Genomic DNA, 25,720 nt, shown 5'->3' on the forward strand with positions numbered 1-25,720 from the left:
ATAATAGTAACTGGCATATTTGATTAGACGGTAAAGCCTATTTAATCAGAGAGTGCAGAGTACCTGTCATTAAACCGTAACTTCTTTAATCATGTTACCATATCATAGTGATTAAGAGCACAAAATCTAGAGCTAGAACAACTAAGGTGGAATCCTCACTCTGACACTTGCTGGTTATATGTCGCCATGAGCAAGTTACTTATCTTCTCAGTGCCTCAGTTTCTGCATCTGTTGGAAGGAGAGAATAGTACCTACGTCACTGGGATGTTGTGAAGACTAGAGTTCATATATATAAAGCTCTTACAGTAAGTTTTTTAAAATGTCAGCTATTATTATTTTTACAGTCCCCAAGTGGCTGAATAAAGGAAGCTGCTGTTCATACTTAGCTTTTATCCTGTAAATTCAGAAGGCATTACTGCAAAAAAAGGGAGTTTCCTAGTGATAAGTTCTGAAACTTACTTTCCTCCTTGTTTTCATTGCTTTCCCAGAGAGGTTAAGCTAAATTAACAAGAGTGGTTTTAAAAATTATTGTCAGTTTTTTTAAAGCAAGGAAAACACCATGGTTTTTTCATTTATTTACTTAAGCATTTCCATGAAGTGTTTGCAATATAAACACTGTGGTATTGTGTTAATGCATGTGAACCAAAAAGTGGAGCTGGCTAATCTGCTTTCACTTGATAAGCTAAATGAAGCAGAAAATAAATGGCACAAATGAGTAAAACAATAAATTAAAATTCAGATTACCATATTACAGGCATGGTAGATAAACAAGCAAACATTGGGTTACTGGAGTTTTACTCTTCTAGATAACTAGTATTAAGATTTTGGCTTAACATTATAGTAATTGCATATGCACATATGTATATATAAAACAATAGGCTTTGCAGTGCAAAACTAGGAAAAATATAATTATGTTATTTTTACAACTATTCAAATTATATTATTTTCCAGAAGTTTCTTTTATTTCAAAGGTACTAGGTTCCATTTCAGACCTAACCTATGTTATTAGCCTATTTCCACCATTGCCTTAACTAATAAAAATAGCTGTAAACATTTATGGTGGGTGTTCCAAGTGCATGATGTGTTTTAAGTCATTGAATCCAACAATACTATGAAGTAGTTACTATTGTCTTCCTTTTATAGGTGAGGAAACTGAGGCACGCAGAAGTTAAGTATCTCACCCAAGGTTTATGAACCGTGCAGCTGAAATTCAAATTCAGGCAGTCTGCTTCTAGAGATAATGCTTTTAACCAACCACTAAGCTTTATTGTCTCAACTAAGTAAACCTACTGAATGAAATAACATCCACAGTTAGGAAACAGATGAAACAGATAATGATCATTTCAGATTATTCTTTAAGCTGCATAACGCATATTCTGTAGCATTTGAAACTTTTGTAATTAAAAAATGCATTTATAATTTAATATATTTTTACAGGAAAATTCCAAAAGTACATAAAATTCCTAGTATCTCTTGCCCATCTGTATTTTATTTTTTAGATAGACTTTATTCAGGAGGGAAAAATGAAACAAGGTGAAACCAGACAGGGAGACAAACCACAGGAGACTCTTTCTCAGGAAACAAACTGAGGGTTGCTGGGGGGTGTGTGTGTAGGGAGAGGGTGGCTGTGTTATGGACATTGGGGAGGGTATGTACTATGGTGAGTGCCGTGAATTGTGTAAGACTGATGATTCATGGACATATACCCCTGAAACAAACAATACAGGGGCGCCTGGGTGGCTCAGTGGGTTAAACCTTTGCCTTCGGCTCAGGTCATGATCTCAGGGTCCTGGGATTGAGCCCCGCATCAGGCTCCCTGGGGAGCCTGCTTCCCTCCCTCTCTCTCTCTCTCTCTCTCTCTCTCTGCCTGCCTCTCTGCCTACTTGTGATTTCTGTCTGTCAAATAAATAAATAAAATCTTAAAAATATATATATTATATGTTGGTTTAAAAAATAAATAAATAGACTATTCTTAAAACAGTTTTTGATTTACAGAAAAATTGAGAAGATAATACAGACCGTTCCCATATATTCTGATACCCAGTTTTTCTTATTTATTAACAACTTGACATTAATATGGTACATCTGTTAACCAATATTTGATAATAATGATACATTATTATTGATTAAAGCCCATAGTTTTATTCATATTTCCATAAGTTGTTCCTAATGTCCCTCTTTTCTTCTAGGATCCTTTCATATTACATTTAATTCTCGTCTCCTCAGACCCTCCTTGGTTGTGATAGTTTCTCATACTTAGCTCATTTTTGATGACCCTGACGGTTTTAAGGAATACTGGTTAGATATTTCGTAGGATGCATCCTGATTAGAATTTATCTGATGTTTTTCTCATGATTGGATTGGGATGTTGGGAGGAACAGATATAAAGTGCCATTTTCATCACAGGTCATATCAAGAATAATTTCTAGAAACATGATTTATCACTCAATGTCAACCTTGATCATCTGTCTTAGTAATAAAGTTTCTTTACTTTAAAGTTACTCTTTTTGTCCCCCTTTCTCTACTTTACTCTTTGGAAGGAAGTCACTATATGCATGCTCCATCTACTTGAGGACAAAATATCTATATAAATTATTTGGCATTCTTCTATCCAAGAGATGTATCTCTTCCTGCACTCACTAATTTGTTCATTTATTTGTGTCAGTATGAACTAATGGATATTTACTTTATACTTTGAGTTATAATCCAGTACTACTTTATTTGTTGCTCAAATTGTTCTAGCTTTGGCCGTTAGGAGCTCTCTCAGTTGGCTTCTGTGTACCCTTGACGTACCTTAGTCAGTGTGAGGGTTAGTTTTTGCTAAGCTCTTACTTTCTGGCTCTACTAGATGCACCTAACTTGTCCTGCACGTTTTCTGCCCCAGTCCTAGAATCAACCATTTCTCTAAGGAGCCCTGATACTTTTTTAGTGAATGGTAGTAGAAACCAAGCTCAGGGTGGTAGGTGTGCTTGTTCCTAAGCGGTGTCATTTCTAAAAGATAATACAGTTAAGGAATGGCATATTTGATGGATGATGGCTTTTTCATTCAAAAATTTTTCATTTTGGTTTTTTATTCTAAAGACAGTTTTTATTTCTAATGGTTATCTTTTCAACACTTCTGAAATAATTATATAATTATGACATTATTTTTGTTTTCTAAGCTATTTCAGGGGGAAGAAGTCTAACATTAAGAGCATGGCTTCTAGAATTATATTCACTGAGTTCAAATTCTGTCCCCACGGCTTAGTAACTTGGTGAACTTGAGTGTGCCTCAATTTTCTCATCTGTACAGTGGGTATTTTAAAATTATCTGGATGTGAAAGTTAATGAGATAATATCTTTTAAGTGCTTTTAACAGTACCTACCACATAGGAAGCATTTAAAAAATGTTAACTGTATTTAAACACTGGTTCTATAAGGTTACAGAAAGGAAAATTACATCAGAGTGTTACATTTAAAGTAGTCATCTTTTCAGACTTTTGAAGATTACTTGAGGGATTTTAAAGTTAGGGTGATTATTCTTTCTTGTTTACCTAGGATGGCCATCCGGGAATATGCCTCTCGGTGCTGGCAGGAGGAGTAGCTCTCCCCTTTTCACTTGCTTAGAGTTTTTGGTTTGGATGATAAGTTATATAGTTACATTATTTATAAGACTTATAAAATTATGTCATCTGCATCTAACCAGAGTTGCTGTAAATGAACAGAGCAGGCTGGGGGCAGACAGGTGGGGGCTAGGAAGGAAGGCACAATCTGCAGAGCATTCAGTTTTCCCAGTTTAAACTGGGAAAACTGAAAAAGGTAGGGCTAAAATGACCATAACTGTGAAATCCTTACCAACTTAAAATGATTATAGAGTTTTTGAAGGCTTAATCGCAGTGGTGAAAAATACAAGTGAACATGTCAGTAGGCAAACATTGCAGGGCCGCTGCTTTTATTTGAAGTGTGCTTCAAAATGGTCTTTCATCGTTTGCATTCCGGGAACTTGGTCTGGGAAACAAATAATTTTTTTTTTCTTTTAAGACTGTTTTAAAGAAGTTATTCATATACGTCTGGACGAACTTCTCCATGTTTTAAAATCTGTAATGAATAAACATCAGAACCTCAATTCTCTTGATCTTCAAAATGCTGCAGAAATGCTTACTGCAAAAGTAAAAGGTAAGAAAGATGTATTAAAAGTCTGTTGGTGTGGGCAGAAAGCGTCTAAGTAATACATTTTGGTCCATAATGAGTACAGTGCCACCTCCCCACATGGCATCAGGATGCATATCAGTAGGAATTATGTATACTTCAGTATGTAGATATTCCCATTAGGTCACACCTAAAACTCTCTTCCTTTCAAAAATTAAAACTGCATTCAGCAGGAAGGAATTTGAAAATAATGACTGAAATAAACTAAACAACTGATATTGAAAATTTCTGAGTTTTTTGAAAGAGTGCATGCTCTTTTGAAGTAGGTTATTAGTGTACAAAAGTCTTTGTTTTGTAAGGACAATTGTTGCTGGAAAATGGTCATTTGTAGTGACTTCGCTTAAAAGAGGGAGCCAAACAAAGAAAAAGACTTAATTGGAATTTTTTTTTTTTAAGGTAAAAAAATGAAACTAAAATTATATATGGATGTACAGACACACACACACACACACGTATGTTACATGTGCTAAAGAATCAAGGATTGGGATTTATCCTCTAATGAAATGACTTGCCACCAAAAATATTTTATTTTATTAGAATCTAATATTCCAGACTGTAGTGTTTAAGAAGGATTGAGGTGCAGCAAGTATTTGAGAAGAATGAGGCAGGGGGTTCAGTTAGCGAGATGGTTAGAAATAAGGGGCGGGACGCCTGGGTGGCTCAGTTGGTTAAGCAGCTGCCTTCAGCTCAGGTCATGATCCCAGCGTTCTGGGATCGAGTCCCACATCGGGCTCCTTGCTCAGCGGGGAGCCTGCTTCTCCCTCTGCCTCTGCCTGCCATTCTGTCTGCCTGTGCTTGCTCTCTCCCCCTCTCTCTCTCTGATAAATAAATAAAATCTTTAAAAAAAAAAAAAAAAAGAAAGAAGGGGCTGCATGTGGGCTGCCAGTCTGATCAAAGAAGCTGGAGTGTGCTGGAGGTGGAGTGTAGTTGTTATAGAAGAGGAGATGGGTGCTGGTTTAATGGAACAGGACAGGTGGAATATTGAGGATTAATGTGAAGTTTAGAGTTGAAGATAGGGACTTGAAAGCTGTTGGTGTATCGGTGATAATGGAAGAGGGCAGCTCCAATCCACAGTTTGCAGACCAAGTGTAGGCTGAGTGTGAGGTCCCAGGGATGGAGAGAAAATAGAGGAGCCTGAGAAACACCTAAGAAATAGGGAGATGGTCTAGAGAAAGACGTCATGGAATTTTAAGAGTGTGAGGTTCTAGGAAGGGATTGTCAGCATTAAATGTCACTGATAAGTAATCTGAATTCAAGCAAAGTAACTATAGAAAGTGACTCACCAGGGGTTGAATAAAGAAAGGAAAGGATTCTTTGGGGAGGGGAATTACCTGTTCCGAGTCCGGTGGGCATTTCCTGGGTTAGGGTGGGTGGAGGTTGGGGACTGTGATCTAGAGCACTTTTGTAAGAAATCTGAATGTGAAGAACTTAATGCAGTTGGGGAACACATACTCCTATCTAGAGAAGGCCAAGGGCAAGTAAGTGTCAAGGGCTGAGGCAGGAGAAGAAAATAAAAACTTTGTCAATAATATATGGTCCCTATACCTGAGAACCACTTCCTCTGCTTTTTTGACATAGATTTATTTTGCTTGAGTGGTTCTTTTTCCTTGTTTCTTTTTCTGTATTTCAAGCATTAAAAAACATGTAGATGACTTTACATGGGAAAAATGAATAGTTTGTTGTGACTTTTAAAAATGTGCTTAGTAACCAAATTTGTTTTTAAATAGCCTGTTTATAAGTGCCGTTTAACTTAGATAGGGAAATTTGCGTCTATAGATAGTAAAATTTCCATGCTTGGAAATAGCGACCACAGTTCATTCAATTGTTGTCAGTAGCTATTGTGTGCAGTCAGGATGTCCTGGGGAAGGAGTATGCCTGTGTATAGTTGGTGTCCACATTCCAGAAACAAACGAAGAAAGTGGCCTCTCAGCTGCCTTGGAGATCTTTTCTCCTTTGAGGTAAAGCTATCTTTTGAATATTATCTCCCACTAGGACTGTCTTTACCTTTGGGATTATTGTTACCATCTTTCTTTTGTGTTGGGTGAAATTTAAAAGATTACTTTGCTTATTCTGTTTTAGTAAGGCTGCATGAGACCAGAAAATTTTAAAAATCGTTTTTTCCTTGGTGTAATTTTATGTTTTTAAATAAAACCTTTCCTCCTTGCTCTTATTATTGAGACCATCTAAGTGAAGGGAGTTTAAAAATGAAAAATATCCAGTGACCTGAAAAATCGAGGTCAAATTAGAGCTTACTTAATTTTTTCTTTTAATGATTATTTTCAAACCCTGGAAAGACAAGGGGGAGGCAGAAACCATTTTTGAATCTCTGTTCTTTGGCAGTCTAGATGTTTTGCATATGCTGTCTATTTTAATATTTTCAAAAAACCTATTAAAGTGCATTTTTATTTCTATTTTAAATGGGGAAAACTCAAAGAAAAAAAGCTGTTATAACTTGGGATCAGAAAGCTGTCTGGAATGTGAGATCATTTTTTCTTAAATCCCTGATTGCATTTAAAAAATAAAGATGACATGACTTGCTGAGGAGGACATCTTAACTGTCGATGCAATTGGCAAGTATACTAAGACATTTAAAAAAAAAGATATACAGAATGACTTTAGAATCAGGGAGGTATAATTTTGTTTGTGCTACTGCAGGATGAATAAAGCCTGTCCACTTCCTGTATATCATAAATACATTGGAGTAAAATTGGAATCTCTGACTCCTCTTATTTTTTAAGTATGGAATTTACCTTTTTGATAATTTTTAAAGAAAAATTTTAAGCTTTAAATCAAATTAAAAACTTTAAAAGAAAAAGCTTTACTCATTTATTCTGGTAGTGATTTGTATTTCCTGTGTCTCGTCCTGTTTCCAGGCAGGAAGTTAAGTCTGACAAAATATTTGCAATATGGTAAGAGAGATACAGCTTATTTTTGAAGTAGATAAAAGACATCTTCACTCAGTAATTTATTATGTACTTAAGTATTTGTGTTTTCACTATTTACATTTGTTTCAGTTAGTCTTATTTGTAATTTAAATTAATATGACCGTTCATTTAGGTTTCTCGTGTTGTGTATTTTGCACTATATTTAAAAACTGAGAAACAAAAGAGAAAAATGAGCTTTGATTATATGTCTGAAATTGTAGGAGCTTTGTGTCTTCTTTCTGTTTTGAAAACTTAAATTTTTAATAGGCAGTACATTGAAATGATTCGTAATGCAAATGGCATAAAAGAGTATTCAGCAGTGAAGTGTCTTTCCTACCTCAGATGCTTGGCTACCCTTTCCTTTACCTAGATAAGCCGCAACTACTACTGGATTTTTGTGTATCTTTCTAGAGACATTATTTTATGTAAACAATACAATATGTTCTTTTTTTTACTCTCCTTTTTACCGAATGGTAGCATTCTGCTCCTTGCTCATTGTTCTGAGTTATGTTCTGTACATAAAGGGTTGCCTAATTCTTTTGTTGGAATTTGTTCTGTTTTTTTTCAAAGGTGCATGGTAATCTGTTATGCTCATGTGCTATAATTTATTTAACTAATCACTAATGGATATTTGGATTGTTTCCATTTTTTTTTTCTGTTACAAATAATGCTTCAATGAATAGCCATGTTCATTTGTATTTATTTTCTTTATATTGCTAAATAACCTCTGTGGGAACTCTGCCATTCTGATAGCAGTGCTGAGAAGGCTGATTTATGGCACCTTTGCCAACAGAGCTGGTTACCAAGCTTTGTTACCCAGTCTAATAGTAAAAATTGGCATCTCAGTGTAGATTGATTTGCATTTCCCTCATTTTGAGTGCAGTTGAGTATGTTTTCATGTTTTAGAGCCATTTGTACATCCTTTTATGTGAGTTGCCTCTTTACCCTTTTTTGTGTGTGTGTGTGGTTGGTCTTTTTTTCTAGTACTGATTTATAGAAACTTTGTATAAGTGAAATTAGCCCTAAATCTTTGATATAAATTGCATATTTTCTTTATCTTTTGATTTGCTTATGGTATTTTATTTTTGCATTTAAATGTATCTGTCCTTTTTATGGTCCTTGGGTTTTAGGTATTAGGAAGGACTTTCCCACTCTGAGATTATGATAGCATTCTACAGTGTGTTTTCATTTAATGTTTTCCTGGTGTCACTTATTAAATTAAAGTCCTTGATACATTCTAGATTGTCTACATGTCTAGCTTATTTATCAAATAATTCTTTTCCCCACTTTTCTGAGATACCATTTTTATCATAAATACACTAAACTGTCATATATAGTTATATCATTTGGGACTTACTTTATGCCCCATTGATTTGTTTAGTCATGTGCCAATACCACACTATATAAAGTTGTATAGTATGTTTTAGTATCTGATGGGGTAACTCCTCTTCCCGTTACTCTTTTTTTTCAGGATTTTGTTTTTTGATCAGAACTTTTGAATTGGCTTATATAATTCCAAAAAAAATCTATTTAAAAAAATCTATTGGTATTTTGAGGATGATGAGTAAAATTTATGATTTTATAAACTTACAATTTATAAATTAAGGAGAAGTTACATATTTAACATTTCTGAGACTATGGTATACATTTCATTTCTTCAGGTTGTCTTTTGTGTTTCTCAGAAGCAACTTAAAGTTTTCATTTTGTAAGCCATACTGCTTTTTGGTCTTTCCCCCTATGCATATGATGAAAATTTGCCTACATTTTATCTTTTAATTCATTGGCTTGCAAACTGTAGGTCCTGATGTATGACATCAAGTTAGTGGATTGTAACCAGCATTTTTAAAATACAAAAGAGAATAGAAAAGAAAAATCAGAATGCAACACTCATTATATAAGACTTAAGGATGTTTTGAAACTTCAGAGGTGTTATGTAACTAATAACTGTTGTATGTGTTTGGAATACTTGGTCATGATATAATATGTATTTCTTACTGAAGGTTGTGGTCGAAAAAGTTTGAAAGTCACTAATAGATGGTGTAAAGCGATACTTAATATGTCTTAGTACTTATTGTTGTGACTTAATTTGGAGCTCAAGGGAGACAGTTATTTAAACCTTGAGCAAAATTTTGATGTCATTTTGAAGAATGGCTAATAGGGAGAAGGGAGTGGACACAGTAACACCAATTAGCAGGTTGTTAAATAATCCAGACTACAGGTAAAATGTGGCCTTTTGGACTGAGTGGCAGTGGGAATGGTAAGGAAGAAATATTTTAGAGGTATTTTAAAAGCAAAGGTATAAGCTAAGGAATGTAGAGAAAAGAGTAGGCTTGCAGGGCAGAATGGAAGGGAGGATAGGGTTCAGGTAGGACATGTTGAGGTTGTAATGCTGGTGGGTGAAGCCTAGAAAGTAGGAGAAAGAATATATCAAACAGACCATTGGAAATGTGGATCTGGAGCTCAGAGGTAAGAACTAGAGAGGTACTTTAAGGATTCATTTCCTTCAAAGGTCTGATAAAGTGGATACAGTTCTGTGGAGATAGTGTATAAAGAAGAAAGCCAAAGAGAACTGCAGGCTGGGTGGGGACGACTATATAAAGTAAGATTGTCAATAGACAGATACACAGAACATGACAGCACTCATGTTACTGTCTACCAAGCACTGTACTCTAGGTGGTTTACATTTGTTTTCTCAGTCATTTCTTTCAATGATACGCTATTTTACAGATGAAGAAATTGCAGTGAGGTGATGTATTCAGAATAACACCAGGAGTGGTAGAGGTTATATACAAACTCCAGTCAAAACTCTGAAGCCCCACTTCTTCTAGTTACTAAAACACATTGCTTCTAAGAGTGTAGAATACTTTGAGATGGAAGAAAGTGGTTAATATTTGCAATAATAATAGCAGACATTATATGCCAGACACCATTAAACTCTGCATGGATTATCCCATTATTCCTCACAGCAAATTTTTCAGGTCAATACTGTTATTTCTCAACCTTATTTTGCAGATAAGGAGGCTTGGGACATAGAGAGGTTTGTCTAAGATTGTATGTGTATTAAGTGGTGGAGCTGTTGAGAGTTGTAGAGTGGACAAGTAAGATGAAAACTCAGAAGAAGAAAAAAGGTCTCCAAGTTTGACTAATATGTTTTTGTTGGCAGTGTTGTTAAGTGGTGTTTAGTGAAAATAATAACTAACATTTATTGAGCATTTTCTTTGTAACAGGCTCTGTTTTAAGTTAATTCAATTTTTATAACTGTTCTCAAAATACACATTGTTGTCCCCACTTTATAAATGAGGAGACTGAGGCACAGAGCAGTTCCGTTAAGTCCCTAGTAGGGGACAGGATTTAAGATTTAACCTAGACAGACTGGCTTCAGAGCCCATCCTCTTAATCAGGCTGAGCAGACTATTTCTGGTGGCTCAAATCTGGCCTGCTGCCTGTTTTGTAAATAAAGCTTTATCAGAGCACAGCCACTCTTACTTATTTATGTATCACCATATCTCATTTATGTATGGCTCCTTTAGGAATAGTTGCAGCATACCACGTGTCTTGAAAAGTCTAAAATATTTGCTTTCTAGCCCTTTACACAAAGTTTTTCAATCTCTGATAACCATTAGACTGGATGAAAAGCCAAATCCTGGTGAATTTAGTCATAACCTATGTATAGAGGTTTGGTAGTTAAAAAAAAGCGGGGGGGAGTTAAATTGGATGGTAGCTTTAAGAGGAAAATATGGTAAAATGAAAGTTTTTTTTACAGAGGAAAGATTTGAGTATGTTAATAGCGTGGGAAAAAGTGTCAATTGAGTGGGAGATAATAAAACTATGGAGGGAGGTGGCACAGGATTTGGAGAATGCAGGAGAGAGTGGAAAGATTTATTACTGGAAAGGAGCCAAAGACTTTTCTTTGAAACACTGAGCAGAAGCAAAAAAGAGAAAAGATACTAGGAATATAGGGCTATTTTGAATTGGAGGCAAGGGCAATAATAGTAATTTTCATTCGATAGCTGTAACGTCATTCAAGTAAGGATAAAGGAAGATGGGTCAGATAATTGTCATTTGGGGATTCGCAGTTACTGCTTTTTAAATCTCCCAGTCATGTTTAGTGCTACAGAAGATATAGGTAAGAAAGAAGAAGAATAATTGTAGAATTTGCTGTAGTGTTATAAGGTGTTTTTTTTTCTTTAAAGTCTAACAGGTTAAGGTTAGGAAATAGAAGTAGGCTTTACATTTTTGCTGGTTATAAGTTATTATAAATAGACATTATAAATTACTATTTAAAGGTGACTTTCCAGTGAGGTTTTTAGAACAGCTTTGTTGAGGTATAATTGATATTCAATAAAGTACATATATTTAAAGGATCCCATTTTATCAATTTTGACATAAAAACCCTTGTGAAACTGTCCCAATCCAGGTAATGGGTGCCCCTTAGTACTCCTTCCTTTCTGTACCTTCCTGTGGCCCCCTTTCACTGATTTTGGTAGGTGGTATTTTCATTTACATTGTGTTCAAAAGACTTTCTAATTTCCCTTTTTCTTCTTTGACCCCTGGGTTATTTAGAAGTGTGTTAGTCTCTTGGTATCTGGGGATTTTCTAGAGATTTTCCCATTATTTCTAATTTACTTCCATTTGCTCACAGAACATCCTTTGCCTGATTTGAATTCTTTTAAATTCATTTTGACTTGTTTTATGAAATGGTCTATCTTGGCAAATATTCATTTTGTACTTGAAAAGACAGGTATTCTGTTGTTAATAGATGGAATGTTCTACAAATGTATCTGGCAGAGGAGGCTGATAGTATTGTTGAAGTCTTCCGTATCCTTACTGATTATCCATATATATGTTCTGTCAATTATTGAGAGAGGGCTATTGAAATCTCTGGCCATAGCTGTAAATTTGTCTATTTCTCATTGTGGTTCTATTAGGTTTTGCTTCCTGGATTTTAAAGTTGTTTATTAGGTGCATAAATGTATAGATTTGTTATGTCCTCTTGATAAATTGACTTCTTCATTAGTACAAATTGACTTTTATCCATAAAGGTTTCTTTTACCGGGGAATCTACCCTCTGTGGTTTTGGGCACGAAACTGGGGCTCTTGTGAGCTTACAGTATTCATTTATCTGTCAAGGTTCTTATCTTTAGTTGCCTTATAGCCAATGTCTTGAAAATGTTTGTTTCCTGTATTTTGTTTGAGTTTCTTTCGGTTGTCTCAGGCAGAAGTGTAAACCTGTATTTCCATCGTGGCCAGAGCAGAAGTCCAAAACTTGCTTTAAAATTATTTATGGTGGTTCTTAAAGTTTTTCTTTTTGTTTGTATCAGTGATATTTAGAAGAATCTGATGAAAGATGTGGCTCTTAGCCCCTCATACCTACAAATGCTTATCGATATAAAAGCTTGATTGTAATTTCATGAGGCTTAGAGGCTTGAGGCTTCCTTCATCCTGGCTTAGGAGTTCTTGCTTTCCAGCAAGCATTTTCAACCCTAGTTGTACACTAGAATCACCTGGGAGAGCTTTTGAACAAATACCTCTGCTCCACCAGACTTGTGAAATCTGAATTTTTGGTGGTAAGACCCAGATTTTTGTTTTTAAGACTCCCTAGGTAATTCTGCTGTGCAGCTAAACTTCAGAACAGCTTGTTTTAAAGTAAAGGATAGCTTCCTCTTCTCTTGGTCTCTCTACCTTTCCTTTATTGGCAAGGATCCTACAGAGGATGGGGTACAGGGAGCCAATTGCTCCTTAAATTCACCCTGAGTAGAAGGGGTTACTTTGAAAAAAATTGCCAATTCCACCTTCAGATTTTTTCTTGATAAATTGTATCTGGGCTTTTAACAAAGGTGCATAGAGAAGAAATTAAAATAAGAAAACTTTTTCAGTTATATTTCACAGTTTGCTTCAGCAAAATGTTAGACATTTAGACAAAATGTTAGACATCCCTATGGCAAACAAGAGAAGCAATATATCAATTAAAATGGAGAGCCTGTAAGAAATAAGGCTATAAATAGGAGTTTAATTATTCTCAAGCATTGGGTGTTTATGTGATATGTGATATATATTGTATATAGGATTTATGATATGTCAAATGTATATGACTTCAATTATTGGTAATTCATAGTGAAAAATATATTTCACTTGACCAAAGTAGGCCATAGTGCATTTAACTATTTTTACAAATGCCATAAAGCAATAAGCAAGAGAAAACAGCACCAAGTGCTCTTAATGAGGTCTGATGTAACATGGACTCTGTGACTCTGAGACGGATTGATTTCATGTTGCTTCACTTTTTAGATATGTCAAATTATGTAATGCACAGAGTAGTAAGTTTGGAATGCCAGCCACTTGTATGCAGGCCAATTCTTTTGTATGATTTCTTTAATGAAGAACTTAAACATTGTATTTGTTTTGTGTATTAGGCTTTTCAGTTTCTTAATCTTCTAATGCTTCTAGAAGTAACAGTGAATTTTAAGAGATAAAATGACTTTGTATAAATCTAGTTTAAATTATTTTCTTCTTCATTTATTGTAACCAATTTTTCCCTGTAGCTGTGAACTTCACAGAAGTTAATGAAGAAAACAAAAACGATCTCTTCAGAGAAGTGTTTTCTTCCATTGAGACCTTGGCCTTTACCTTTGGGAATATGTAAGTAGAGGACTGTCATTTAAATTTGGGCCTGGGTATCTCAAGATAGGTTACATAATTCAGTAGATACATGGAAAGTAAAGTATTAAAATACAAAATATTATCACAATACTGGAAAGAATATGTTCATTATTTCATTGTTGTTTTGTTACTGTATTTGACAGTGTCTGTACAGTTGATCGGAAGCAACATCCATTTGCAAGTGACGATGTGGTTTATGTGAATAGATTCCTAGAGTTTATTTCTAAGGTTCTTGCCTTTAAAAAAAATGTATTCTGGATGACATGTTGAATGTGAAGCCTGTAACTGAGCAATGAAATGACTTGTCTTATTATTTCTATTTCTTTCTTTCTTTTTTTTTTTTTAACTTCCCTGGATAGCTTGACAAACTTCCTTATGGGAGATGTAGGCAATGATTCATTATTGCGACTGCCTGTTTCTCGAGAAAGTAAGGTAGGCCAAGTTTGTGTGAAAGCAGAGACTTTAATATTTTTAACTTAATATTTCAATAATTTCAACATTAGTCTTTGATAATTTTTGAGTTGAGCAAGAAAAACAGATCAGTTCATTTTAATATGATAATTTATGGTCAGTTTCTGGAGCAAAAATTTAATTATACTTTTTAAATGGAGCTATCATTTTAAAAGAATATATCTGGTAGTTTTATGGTGTCCTCTGTAAGGAATCTATATGTCATAGGATCCAAAATTTTAGTAAGTAATTCTTAACCATTTTTCTCCCCTGACATTGTCACAGTTCTCAAAGACTGGTGGAAACTTAGAAAAATAACACAAGAAGTAAAGAGGGTGTTAATCCTTTCACACATTCTGTAGTTTGTTACTGTGACATATTCATTAAAAGGCTGTAGGTCTTAATTCTCCCTAAGAGCAGTATGTCAGAGGATTGTAGTTCCAGTTCCCAGTTTGTTTATTTTTTTTTTTTAAGATTTTGTTTAAATATTTGAGAGAGAAAGAGCAAGAGAGAGAGCATGAGCGGCAGGGGGTGGGAGACAGGTAGAGGGAAACGGAAAGGCAGACTTCCCCAGCTGAGCAGGGAGCCCAAAGAGGAGCTCCCTGGGATCATGACCTGAGCCAAAGGCAGTCACTTAACCATCTGAGCCACCCAGGTGCCCTCCGACTCCCAATTTAAAGAAAAACTGTTCTGAAATAATAGAACATGAAGAATGTTTGTAGAATATTGCTTTAAAGATTATAGTAGTAATATTTTGATTTGACTGAAATATTTTCACTAAATGCAAGCTATTTTTAAAAACTGCAGTAGGGACATGCACTAATAGTTTCTTTTCAAAGATGTTCCAAATCCAAAAGGAGTTGGACAAATATTTGAAAACGTGCCAGTTATTTCTGTTATATCAAAATAATGTAAAAACTGCAGGTCTTTCTTTAAATGATATAAAATATGAATGGTTAATTGAAGCATTTGTTATATGTACTATAATATTGAGAAAACAATTGACTATTTCTGAAGTTATCCATTGACGAATCAAGGATAGTGTATAAATCTTCATGAAGAATTTTAAGATCCTTAAATATTGTGTTATTTATCATTTCTCTTCAATTTTTTTCTTTTCAAACATACTACTAATTCAGAAGACGGAATAACATTTTATCTGTGACAGGGCTCTGAAGAACTAAAATTTTAGCTGTGAATCTTATTTCCTGTTCCTGTTGGCTCTATTGTGTGCACATACTACACTAATTCCTAATAGGAAAATACTTTTCCTTTCTTTTCTTTTGCACCTTATTTACCTTTTTACAATTTTTAATTAATCTGAGAGATTAAGCTTTAAAAGTCCATGATAAATAATGCTCCTTTGGTTTGAAGAGTTTGAAAAATACTTTAAATAATAATTTCCATTTATTTAATAGTGTTTATTATGTACCATGCCCTGTGCTAAACCTATATCATCTTAAGCCTTAAAGTAGCCTTATGAAAGTAGTGTTCATATCCCCATTTTTACAGAAGGGCAAACCAGAGTTAAGTAAGCCTAAATATATAGTCCAGTGTCATATAGCTACTAAGTGATAGAGCTGGACATCAGACCCAGGTCTCTGATTCCTTTTGCATTGAGTCCCTGTGTTGTCTGTGTTGCCCAGCCAAACAGATCTCACAATTTTGGTAGATATGTTTTTCCTGCACTGTCTAGTAAGGTAGTCACTTACCACATGTAGCTCTTTAAGTTAATTAAAATAAATAAAATTGGGGTGGCTGGGTGATTCAGTACTTAAGCATCTGCCTTCAACTCAGGTCATGATCCCAGAGTCCTAGGATCAAGCCCCACATTGGGCTCCCCGCTCAGTGGGAAGCCTGCTTCTCCCTCTCCCCCTCTGCCAGCTTGTGTTCCCTGTCTCATTGTCTCTCTCTCTCTCTTTCAAATAAATAAATTAAATAAATAAATGTTGAAAATATACTTCTCATTTTATAATCATCATTAAATTAGCCACTTTTCATATGCTCAAATAGCTGGACAGTGCAGATACAGAACATTTCCATCATCATAGAAAGTTCTGCACTAAGTTGTCCACTAGACTTTCAGAGAAATGCTTATTGAATGATAAAATGGTAAAAGATGGCTGGAAGAAACAGGTCTTTGTCTTCAGTTTAAGTAACTTCCTGACTAATATTTTTGAAATCTGTAGAATTTAAAGTTTCAAATGTATTTATTAACTAATGCTGTTATTAAACAATGAGGTCATTTATTCTTGAATCTTGAGAACTGCAATTGTAAAAAGGTATGTAATTCTTACAAGATGTGGCATTTAAATAGATTACTTGGGCCCTTTTGAGTTCTAAATACTTGAAATTCTTTAACAGGAATTATGTCACAGTAACAAATTAGAGTGAAAAATTTCTGAAGCAAAGATCTGTTATCTTCTGCTCTAATCTTAAATTTGTTTTCTTCCATGTTGTAAGTCTTTTGAAAATGTTTCTGTGGAATCAGTGGACTCATCCAACGAAAAAGGTAATGCTTGAGGTACTTACAATCTTAGGTTTTTGCAGTTCCTTCCTTTCTTTCTTCTCTCTCTCTTTTTTTTAACCAATCCCCAATTTCCTGCAGTTACTTTCAATACATGTTTTGGATTATTTAATCTCTTCTTGCTCAGTAACCTGAAGTATTCATTTTTAACACAAAATGTTGTGTAAAATTTTGCATAAAAACTTCAGAAAAAAGACCTGCCAGAGTAGATAGTATATAGGTTATATAGAGATGGATCAAGAATTACATAGGGTTTATAACTTGATGAATACTAGAAATATATATTAGGATAAAAAATATAATTTGAAACCATTTTAAGTTTAAACTGTGACCTTTGATTCTAAATTTGTCACTTTTTTTTTTTTTTTAAACAGTTTTCATTGAAGAACATCTTAGGATTTGAATGTTGCTTTGTTTAGAGTTATGTGCTGATATTTGATATGTACTTGATGTTTTTATTTTCAGGAAATTTTTCTCCTATAGAACTAGACAGCGTGCTATTGAAGAACACGGATTCTGTAGAATTGGCTTTGTCTTATGCCAAAACATGGTCAAAATATACCAAGAACATAGTTTCATGGGTTGAAAAGAAACTTAACTTGGGTGAGTTGCCTTTTGGGGCATCTGGTTAACTTTGGAGTGTAAGAACTAGATTGTTTGCAATTCATTTTGTATAGGCGATGACTAATATGATTCCAAATTAGTAGCTGCTTCATTATAGTGAATAAAATCATTGTCCATTTTCTCTTAAAATAGGAAAGACTCTACTTACAATAAATGTACTTATTGAACATTACTGCGGGCCAACCACTTGATCTGGGGACACAAAGACAAATAGTATACTGTCTTTGCCTTTAAGGAAGTCATACTCCAGTGGGCAAAAAGAAATGCTATCAGATAATATGGTTAAAAGAAATAAAAGTAACAATTATCTGTATGAGCACCGGCCATGGAAATATTTTAATAGCTAGTATTTTCCCAGTGTTTTACAGTTGACAAAATACTTTCATATCCTATACCTCATTTAATCCTTACCAAAACCCTGGGAAGAAGGCAAGAAAAGAACTATTCCCATTTTACAGCTCAGACAAACAAGACAGGTGATTTGCCTAAGGTCAGACAGCAGATTTGTGTAGGATTATATGGCACTAACTGGAAGAATATGGGATTTGCCCAAATCCTGTGTTCTTTCTACCAGAATTATTTGCTATAAGTAGAGATGCCCTTCAGAAGCACCTGACTAACCTTATAAAAGGGCAGTACACAGGCCTAGGTCCCATCTCCAAGAGAAGTGAAGCCAATGTATTTTGCAAGTTTCCTAGTTGGTTTTGATGAGCACTTTGGACGAGAATCATGGTATCATATAATGTAAGCTAGTGTGTGTGTGTTCACTCTTTAACTTGGAATCACAAATAATTTTAGAGTATGGAGGGAAAAAAGAAGTTAATTTACCTTCTGATGCTTTCTTTGACCTTTTCAGAATTGGAGTCCACTAGAAACGTTGTCAAGTTGGCAGAGGCAACTAGAAGTAATATTGGAATGCAGGTGAGTGTTCAGTGACCACCTAGGGTATTGGACCAGGAGTTTAGCTGGATGAGCTCATGGTAGTGCCTTATGAAGTCAGAGACGTGTGTACTAAATACAGGGAAGAAGTGAGATGCTAGTGCTGGGTGAAATAAAAGCCTTTGAAACTTAAGGTGGAGACCCATTATGAAAAAAATTGGAGTATTCACAATTTTATACAAATGTTGATTGTTTTGTTAGCCACTAGTCTCGCCTACCTAGTTTTATAATTAATATTCTTCAGTATCTTTCTCATATAGTCATCTTTATGACTAGTCATCTGTCTGCAGAAAAATGTCTAAACTTAAAATTTCTCCCTCTGAAGAGAATAGTTGGGGGGGTCTAGAACTCTAGTACTATTTCCATTGAATAATTTATTTTTCAATTTTAAATTCTAGGAGTTTATGCCACTGCAGAGTCTGTTTACCAGTGCCCTTCTTAATGATATAAAGAACAGTCGCCTTTTACAACAAACAATTGCAGCTCTCCAAGCCAACAAATTTGTGCAGGTAAAAATTTCTATGTTTAATACACTTTTTTTTTTTTTTTTTTTTTAAATAACAGCATAGCTTTAGAAAACAGCTTTTTTTTTTTTTCCTTGTTTTAAAATACCCTTGACAGCCTCTACTTGGGAGGAAAAATGAAATGGAAAAACAAAGAAAAGAAATAAAAGAACTTTGGAAACAGGAACAAAATAAGTTCGTGAGTATTATAATGGAGTTTTATTTACCTGCTTGTGAACATCTGAAATCATCTCTAGTATGTAAGCATCCACCCTGGAGATGCATTCCTTTGTAGTTTTTCTAAAATGCTATTTTAACTATTTTGTTGAATATGCTAATGAAACTTATACATTAGGGTTTGTTTCTTATTCTGTATTTAATACTTTTCCCCCCTATATAGTTGGAAACAGAGACTGCTCTTAAAAAGGCAAAATTGTTATGTATGCAACGTCAAGATGAGTATGAAAAGGCAAAATCTTCCATGTTTCGTGCAGAAGAGGAGCATCTGTGCTCAAGTGGTGGATCGGTAAAAAATCTCAACAAGCAGCTAGAAAAAAAGCGAAGGTTGGAAGAGGAGGCTCTTCAAAAAGTAATCATCTTTGTTGTTATTTGCAAGTTGAATTAGCAATAATCTGCGAAGGCTTTCGTTCTCAAGTGTTAGTATGCATCAGGATTGCCTGGACGGCTTGTTAAGACAGGTTACTGGGCCACACATCCAGGATATCAGATTCAGTAGCTCCAGGGCTGGCCCCAAACAGCCTGTGCTTCTAACAGGTTTCCAGGTGGTGCTGCTGCTGTTGGTGATCGGGATCCACACTTTGAGAACCAGTATGCTAAGAGATTTTTGCTTATCTTTAAAATCTTTGATTTTGTTTCTGAAAAAGTATCTTAGAGAAGGCAGTAGTTTAATATTTTTTACTTCATTGTTCAGGAAGTTCACTTCTTAGGCAACTGGATGTATGTGTGTGCTCGTTCTAGTACCTGATAGCAAAGCTAGGCTGGAGCTTTATATTGCTTATTTTGAAATATAATTTGATGAAAGCTGTAAGATTATATAGAAAATGATAAATAGAAAAGACATTCATTTTGTGGACAGTATACTAATTGTAAATCCAACTTGACTATCCTACTTGACTATGCCTTTGAGTCACTGACCAGAACAGATTGTTATCTTTAGAAATATTCTATTTAAAACGGACTAGTTAATTTTTATGCAAAAGGTCTTTTCAATTATTCCCATTGAGTTTTATTATGATAAGTATTTGTTTTAAAATATAAATTCTAGTGATCACTGTTATTTTTTTTCTGTGATATTCTTGAAGGTAGAAGAAGCAAATGAACTCTACAAAGTTTGTGTGACAAATGTTGAAGAGAGACGAAATGATCTGGAAAATACCAAAAGAGAAATTTTAACACAACTCCAGAAACTTGTTTTTCAGTGTGATCTTACCCTTAAAGCTGTAAGTATTTTGTTCAGTATTTGGAAGGCCAGGGGCAAAAAGGGTCTAAACAATTGAGGAAGGGAAAAGGGTTCTTGATGAGTCAGGATTCTTCGGGGATTTAATTTCTAAAATTAATGAAACATTTGGAGTTTGGAAAACTGACTTTCTGCTTTTAAATAGTGGTAAATGGTTTGAGTTACATTTTTTTTCTGTCCCCCACCCAGTGGATCAGTGATTTGTCCAATTAAAGTTTCGAGAGCTTGAAATTGCCTCTAAGCCACTGTCTTTCTTGGCTTGGTTGACAAAATGGATTTGATTGTTGAAACTTCTGTCAGCACTATGAGATCTATTCTTTAGAATTTGAGTAAACTAAATATTAAAATTGAACCTAGGAATTTATTTAGGAAAAAAGCATTCTGCCCTCAAAGATTTTCATTTGCCTCTTTAAAATGACTTGTATAAAAAGTTTATATATAAAATATATATATATATAATATCTTTTTTATATATAAAAAATATATAAAATATCTTTTTTTGATGTACATTTCACAAGTTTTAACACGTATAAATTTGTGTAGCCAGCACCATCACAGTCAGGATTCAGAAGAATTCCATCACTCCAAAAAAGTTTACTCTCTCCCCACCCGTAGCCCCAGGCAAGTGTTGGTATGTTCTCTGTCTTTATAGCTTGATCTTTTCCAGAGTGTTATATAAATGGAATTCTATGTGACTTGGAGACTGTCTTCTTGTACTCAGCATAATATCTTTGAGATTCTTCAATGTTATGCCTGTATCAAAAGTTCATTTCTTTCTATTGCTGAGTAGTATTCCATTATATGAATATACCATAGTGTTTATCCATTCATCAGTTAGACATCTATGTTGTTTCCAGTTTTGCGTGATTGTGAATATAATTCACATATTATATTGTGAATATAATTCAACTGCTATGAATATTTGTCTCTAGGTTTTTGTGTGAATGTAAATTTTCATATTTCTAGGGTAAGCTCCTAGGAGTGAGATTACTGGATGTTATGGTAAATGTCTGTTTAACTTCATAAGAAATTGATAAATTGTTTTCCAGAATGGCCATAACATTTTCATTCTAACCAGTAATATATGAGAGTTCTGATTGTTCTGCATCCTTGACAATACTTGTCCGTTGTTATTAAATTTTAACTGTTCTAATATGTGTGTAGTGGCAGTTGTTTTAATTTGTTTCTGGAGTGACTAATGATATTGAGCATCTTCTCAAGGACTTATTTGCAGTCTGTATTTTGCCATTTTTAAAAATTGAGTTGTTCCCTTATTATTGAGCTTGCATATTTTGTCTTCCAGTCTGAAACTTTTTATTTTAGCAGTTTGTTTCAGGGAATAAAAGGTTATAATTTTGATGGAATCTAACTTATCAATTTCTTCTTTTATGTGTCATGCTTTTCACATTATTTCTAAGAGAGTTTCAGAGTCACAAAGACTTCTATGTTTTCTACTAAAATTTTTATAGTTTGACATTGATGTATGATCTGTTTCGATGTAGTTTTTATATAAGTTGTGAAGTATACATTAAGGTTCATTTTTTGCATATAGATGTTGTGTTAAAATTATGCCTGTGGGATTTTAATGTATGGAGGTGACTGAATGCTGACATGGAGAGGTCAATGTTACTGAAAGATGAATCACTGACTTATATTTGCCAAGGGAAGGGGATGTGCTGTACCATGTAGGGCCAAAGAACTACCAAAGTACTCTTTGGTGAAGAGAGACAGGAGTGAGGGGAAAGCTGAGTACAGAGCCTTACTGGGTTTCCAAGGGGAAAACAAGGTGGGGCAGGAAAAGCAGTATAGGATTGGCTAGTTTGATGGTCTCTCTTTGCTTAGTACCTGGCCCTGGGATGATTTAGAGCAGGAGACAGTAACAACTTGGTGTGTGAGAATTAGATAATGAGGTTGTTCGGGTAGCATATGAAAGACATTACCCCACTACTGCCCACCCCTGTGCTAAGAATTGGTTAGCCCTGGGAGGAGCAGACTTTCCTCACCCAGAAAACTTTTTAAGATGTCAAAACATTATAAAATACAAAAAATAAAAAACATTATTAATACAGGTGTCCACTTGTTTCAGTGCCGTTTGTTGAAAACATTGTGCCATCTCCATTGATTTGTCTTTGCATCTTGGTCAAAAATCAATTGACCATATTTTTATAGGTCAATTTCTAGATTTTCTCTTCTGTTCCATGGGTATATGTGCTTGTCATGCCCAAACTCTACTACTGTGTTGATTACTGTTTTATAGCAAGTCTTAAAATCAGATAGTGTGAATCTTCAACTTTTTTTCCCCAGAATTGTTTTGAGTATTTAAGATCCTTTGGCCATAAAAGCATTGGAATCACTTGTGGTATCTACAAACAAATCCTGCAAACATTCTAATTGAAATTGAGTTAAATCTTAGATCAGATGGGAAGAATTGACTACATATGTTGCATCTTAACTCTATAGAGAAAGTTGTTCAATCCATGAAGACAGTATGTCTCTCCATTTTTTAGATACATGATATTTTTTTCATTTCATTTTATTTCTTTTCAGTGTTCCAGAATTCATTTTTTATGCACCACACCCAGTGCTCCATGCAATATGTGCCCTCCATAATACCACCACCAGGCTCACCCAACCCCCTACCCCCCTTCCCTCCAAAACCCTCAGTTTGTTTCTGAGTCCAGAGTCTCTCATAGTTTGTCTCCCCATCTGATTTCTCCAAGCTGATTTCTAGATACATGATATATTTTTAATCAGCACTTTGTAGTTTTCAATGTAAAAGTTTTTCACATGATTTGTTAGATTTAAACCTCTGTATGTATGTATTTATTTGGGCAGCTATTGTGAATCAATAGATAAATAGATAGATAAATACATACCACATATAATTTATGTGTGTGTATCTGTGCACACATATTTCTTTAATTTCAGATTTCAGTTCGTTATTAGTATTTAGGAATACAAGTGATTTTTGTATGTTAATCTTGTATCTTGCAAACTTGCTAAAACTAAATAGTTCTAGAACTTTTTTGGTAGAATCATTGGGGTTTTCTACATAGAAAGTCATGTTATCTACAAATAGGGACAGTTTTATTTCTTCCTTTCCAATCTGTATTCCTCTTATTTCTTTTTATTTCTACCTTGGTAGAGCTTCCAGTTCATTATTGAATAGGATTGGGTGAGAGAAGATATGTTTGTTCTATTCTGGACTTTTACCATTACATATGATGACAACTAAAGGTTTTTTGATGATGCCCTTTCTCAGATAAGGAATTTCCCCCTTTTCTAGTTTGCTGACGGTTTTATGGTAAAGATGTTGTTTTTGTTTTTTTTTCCCACTGTTGAGAACTTTGAGGTTGTTTGTAATTGCAGCACAAGCTAGCAAAACTACTTCAGTATATAACTGAATATGTATGTACATATATTCTTTAGTCCTTTATGTACTATATACTATGTCATGTGTACCTAAATATGCTAGAGGAACATCTTTAGAGCAAATAATATATTACTACAATTTATGCAACTTTTACTAATTACATTATTGTAAACACTTATAATTGTGTCTGCTTTTTTTCAAAAAAGATGTTGAATTGATCAAGTGATTTTTTTTTTACATCATTTAATTGATGTGATAATACAGTTTTTCTTTTGTAGTCTATTAATATGATGGATTGCATTGATGTTTGAGTGCCGAGCTGGTCTTGCATTCCTCAATAAGCTGCTTTTGGTTGTGATGCATTGTTCCTTTATATATTGCTGGATTCGATTTGCTAATATTTTGTTGAGTATTTTTTTCTTTTTATTCTCTGTTAATAATAAGACATTAGTATGTTTTTTTTTTCCTTATACTATCTTTATCCAGCTTAATACCAGGGTAATTCTGGCCTTATAAAATGAGTGGGGAGGTGTTCTTTCCTGTCAGTATTCTGGAAGAGATTGTGTAAAATTGGTGTTATTTCTTCAGTTGTTTGATGGCATTCCCTGGTGAAAGCATCTGGGCTTGGGGGTTTTCATTTTTGGAAGAATTTTTACTATGTATTGAATTTCTTTTGAGAATAAGCCTATTTGAGCTAATTATTTCTTTTTGGGTGAATTTTGGTTGTGGCCTTCATGGGCCTTCGTCCCAGTTGTCTAGTTTATGTGCACAGAGTTGTTCATAGTTTTACTTTATCCTACAGTGACTCAGTAGGCTATACTGATATCCTCTCTTTGACTTGTGATACTGGTAATTTGTACCTTTTCCCTTTGTCTCTCTGCTTAGTCTGGCTAGATAGAGATTTATTATTTATTTTACTGACCTTTTTGAAGAACTAGCTTTTAATTTTCATTGGTTTCTCTATTGTTATTTTTAAATTTTTATTTATTTCTGTTTGCTTTGGGTTTATTTTTCTTTCCTTTTTAATTTCTTAATGTTGGAAGCCTAGAGTGTTCATTGAGACCTCCCTGCTTTTTGTTTTCTTTTTTTTCCTAAGATTTTACTTATTTATTTATTTGAGAGTGTGAGTGAGAGAAAGAGACCATAAGCAGGGGCAGAAAGAGAGGGAGAAGCGGACTCTTGCTAATAAGCAGGAAGTGTGATGTGGGGCTTGATCTCAGGACCCTGGGATCATGACCTGAGCTGAAGGCAGAGGCTTCACCAGCTGAGCCACCCAGGTGCCCCGAGACCTCCCTGCTTTTTTAATATAAATATTTAATCATTTAAATTTCTCTCTAAGCACTGCTTATCTATATCCCACAAATTTTGAATTTTATATTTCTATTTTTGTACAATATTAAATATTTCCTAATTTCCCTTGAGACTTCATTTTGACCTATGGATAGTATAGAAACTGATTGTTCAGTTTCCAAGTATTTTAGAATTTTCTGGTTAAATTCCTGATACTGATTTCTAGTTTAATTCTGTTATGATGAGAGAAATATTTTATATAATTTCAATTTTCATTTTGTTTTGTGATTCAGCATATGGCCTATCATGGAACATTCCATGCATATCCTTTTAAAATGTCTGTTCTGCTCTTGTTGGCTGGGGTACTTTGTAAATGTCAGTTGGTTATTGTTGGTTTATGGTGCTTTTTATTTCTTCTATATCCTTGATGATTTACTTTTTTCTTCCATCAACTACAGTGAAATGAGGAGTTCTTTTAAGTTTTTATTTAAATTCCAGTTAATTATGGGGCACCTGGGTGGCTCAGTGGGTTAAAACCTCTGCCTTCGGCTCAGGTCAGGATCCCAGGGTCCTGGGATGGAGCTCCGCGTCGGGCTCTCTGCTCTCCAGGGAACCTACTTCCCTTCCTCTCTCTCTGCCTGCCTCTCTGCCTATTTGTGATCACTGTCTGCCAAATAAGTAAATAAAATCTTTAAAAAAAATAATAAATTCCAGTTAATTAACATACAGTGTATTATCAGTTTCAGGTGTACAATACAGTGATTC

The 25,720-nt window shown here is 34.5% G+C and overlaps 1 protein-coding gene across 4 annotated transcripts in view; it reads left to right on the top strand.

The window, feature by feature from the left end:
• Positions 1–25,720, top strand: part of ARHGAP29 (Rho GTPase activating protein 29) — a 62,067-nt gene that overhangs the window by 11,771 nt on the left and 24,576 nt on the right. For 2 of the 4 annotated variants that reach the window (XM_032303447.1, XM_032303449.1), the window contains exons 3-12: positions 4,021–4,155; positions 13,655–13,751; positions 14,132–14,204; positions 16,686–16,734; positions 17,215–17,352; positions 18,230–18,294; positions 18,711–18,821; positions 18,934–19,014; positions 19,216–19,404; positions 20,138–20,275. In XM_032303447.1, coding sequence (XP_032159338.1) covers positions 4,021–4,155; positions 13,655–13,751; positions 14,132–14,204; positions 16,686–16,734; positions 17,215–17,352; positions 18,230–18,294; positions 18,711–18,821; positions 18,934–19,014; positions 19,216–19,404; positions 20,138–20,275 — 1,076 coding nt within the window. Of the gene's footprint in view, positions 1–4,020; positions 4,156–6,023; positions 6,147–13,654; positions 13,752–14,131; positions 14,205–16,685; positions 16,735–17,214; positions 17,353–18,229; positions 18,295–18,710; positions 18,822–18,933; positions 19,015–19,215; positions 19,405–20,137; positions 20,276–25,720 lie in introns of those variants that run through there. The other 2 variants (XM_032303451.1, XM_032303450.1) reach the window with 2 other exon arrangements.

The sequence above is a fragment of the Mustela erminea genome, chromosome 10 (genome assembly GCF_009829155.1).
Source record: "Mustela erminea isolate mMusErm1 chromosome 10, mMusErm1.Pri, whole genome shotgun sequence".
Lineage (NCBI taxonomy): Eukaryota > Metazoa > Chordata > Mammalia > Carnivora > Mustelidae > Mustela > Mustela erminea.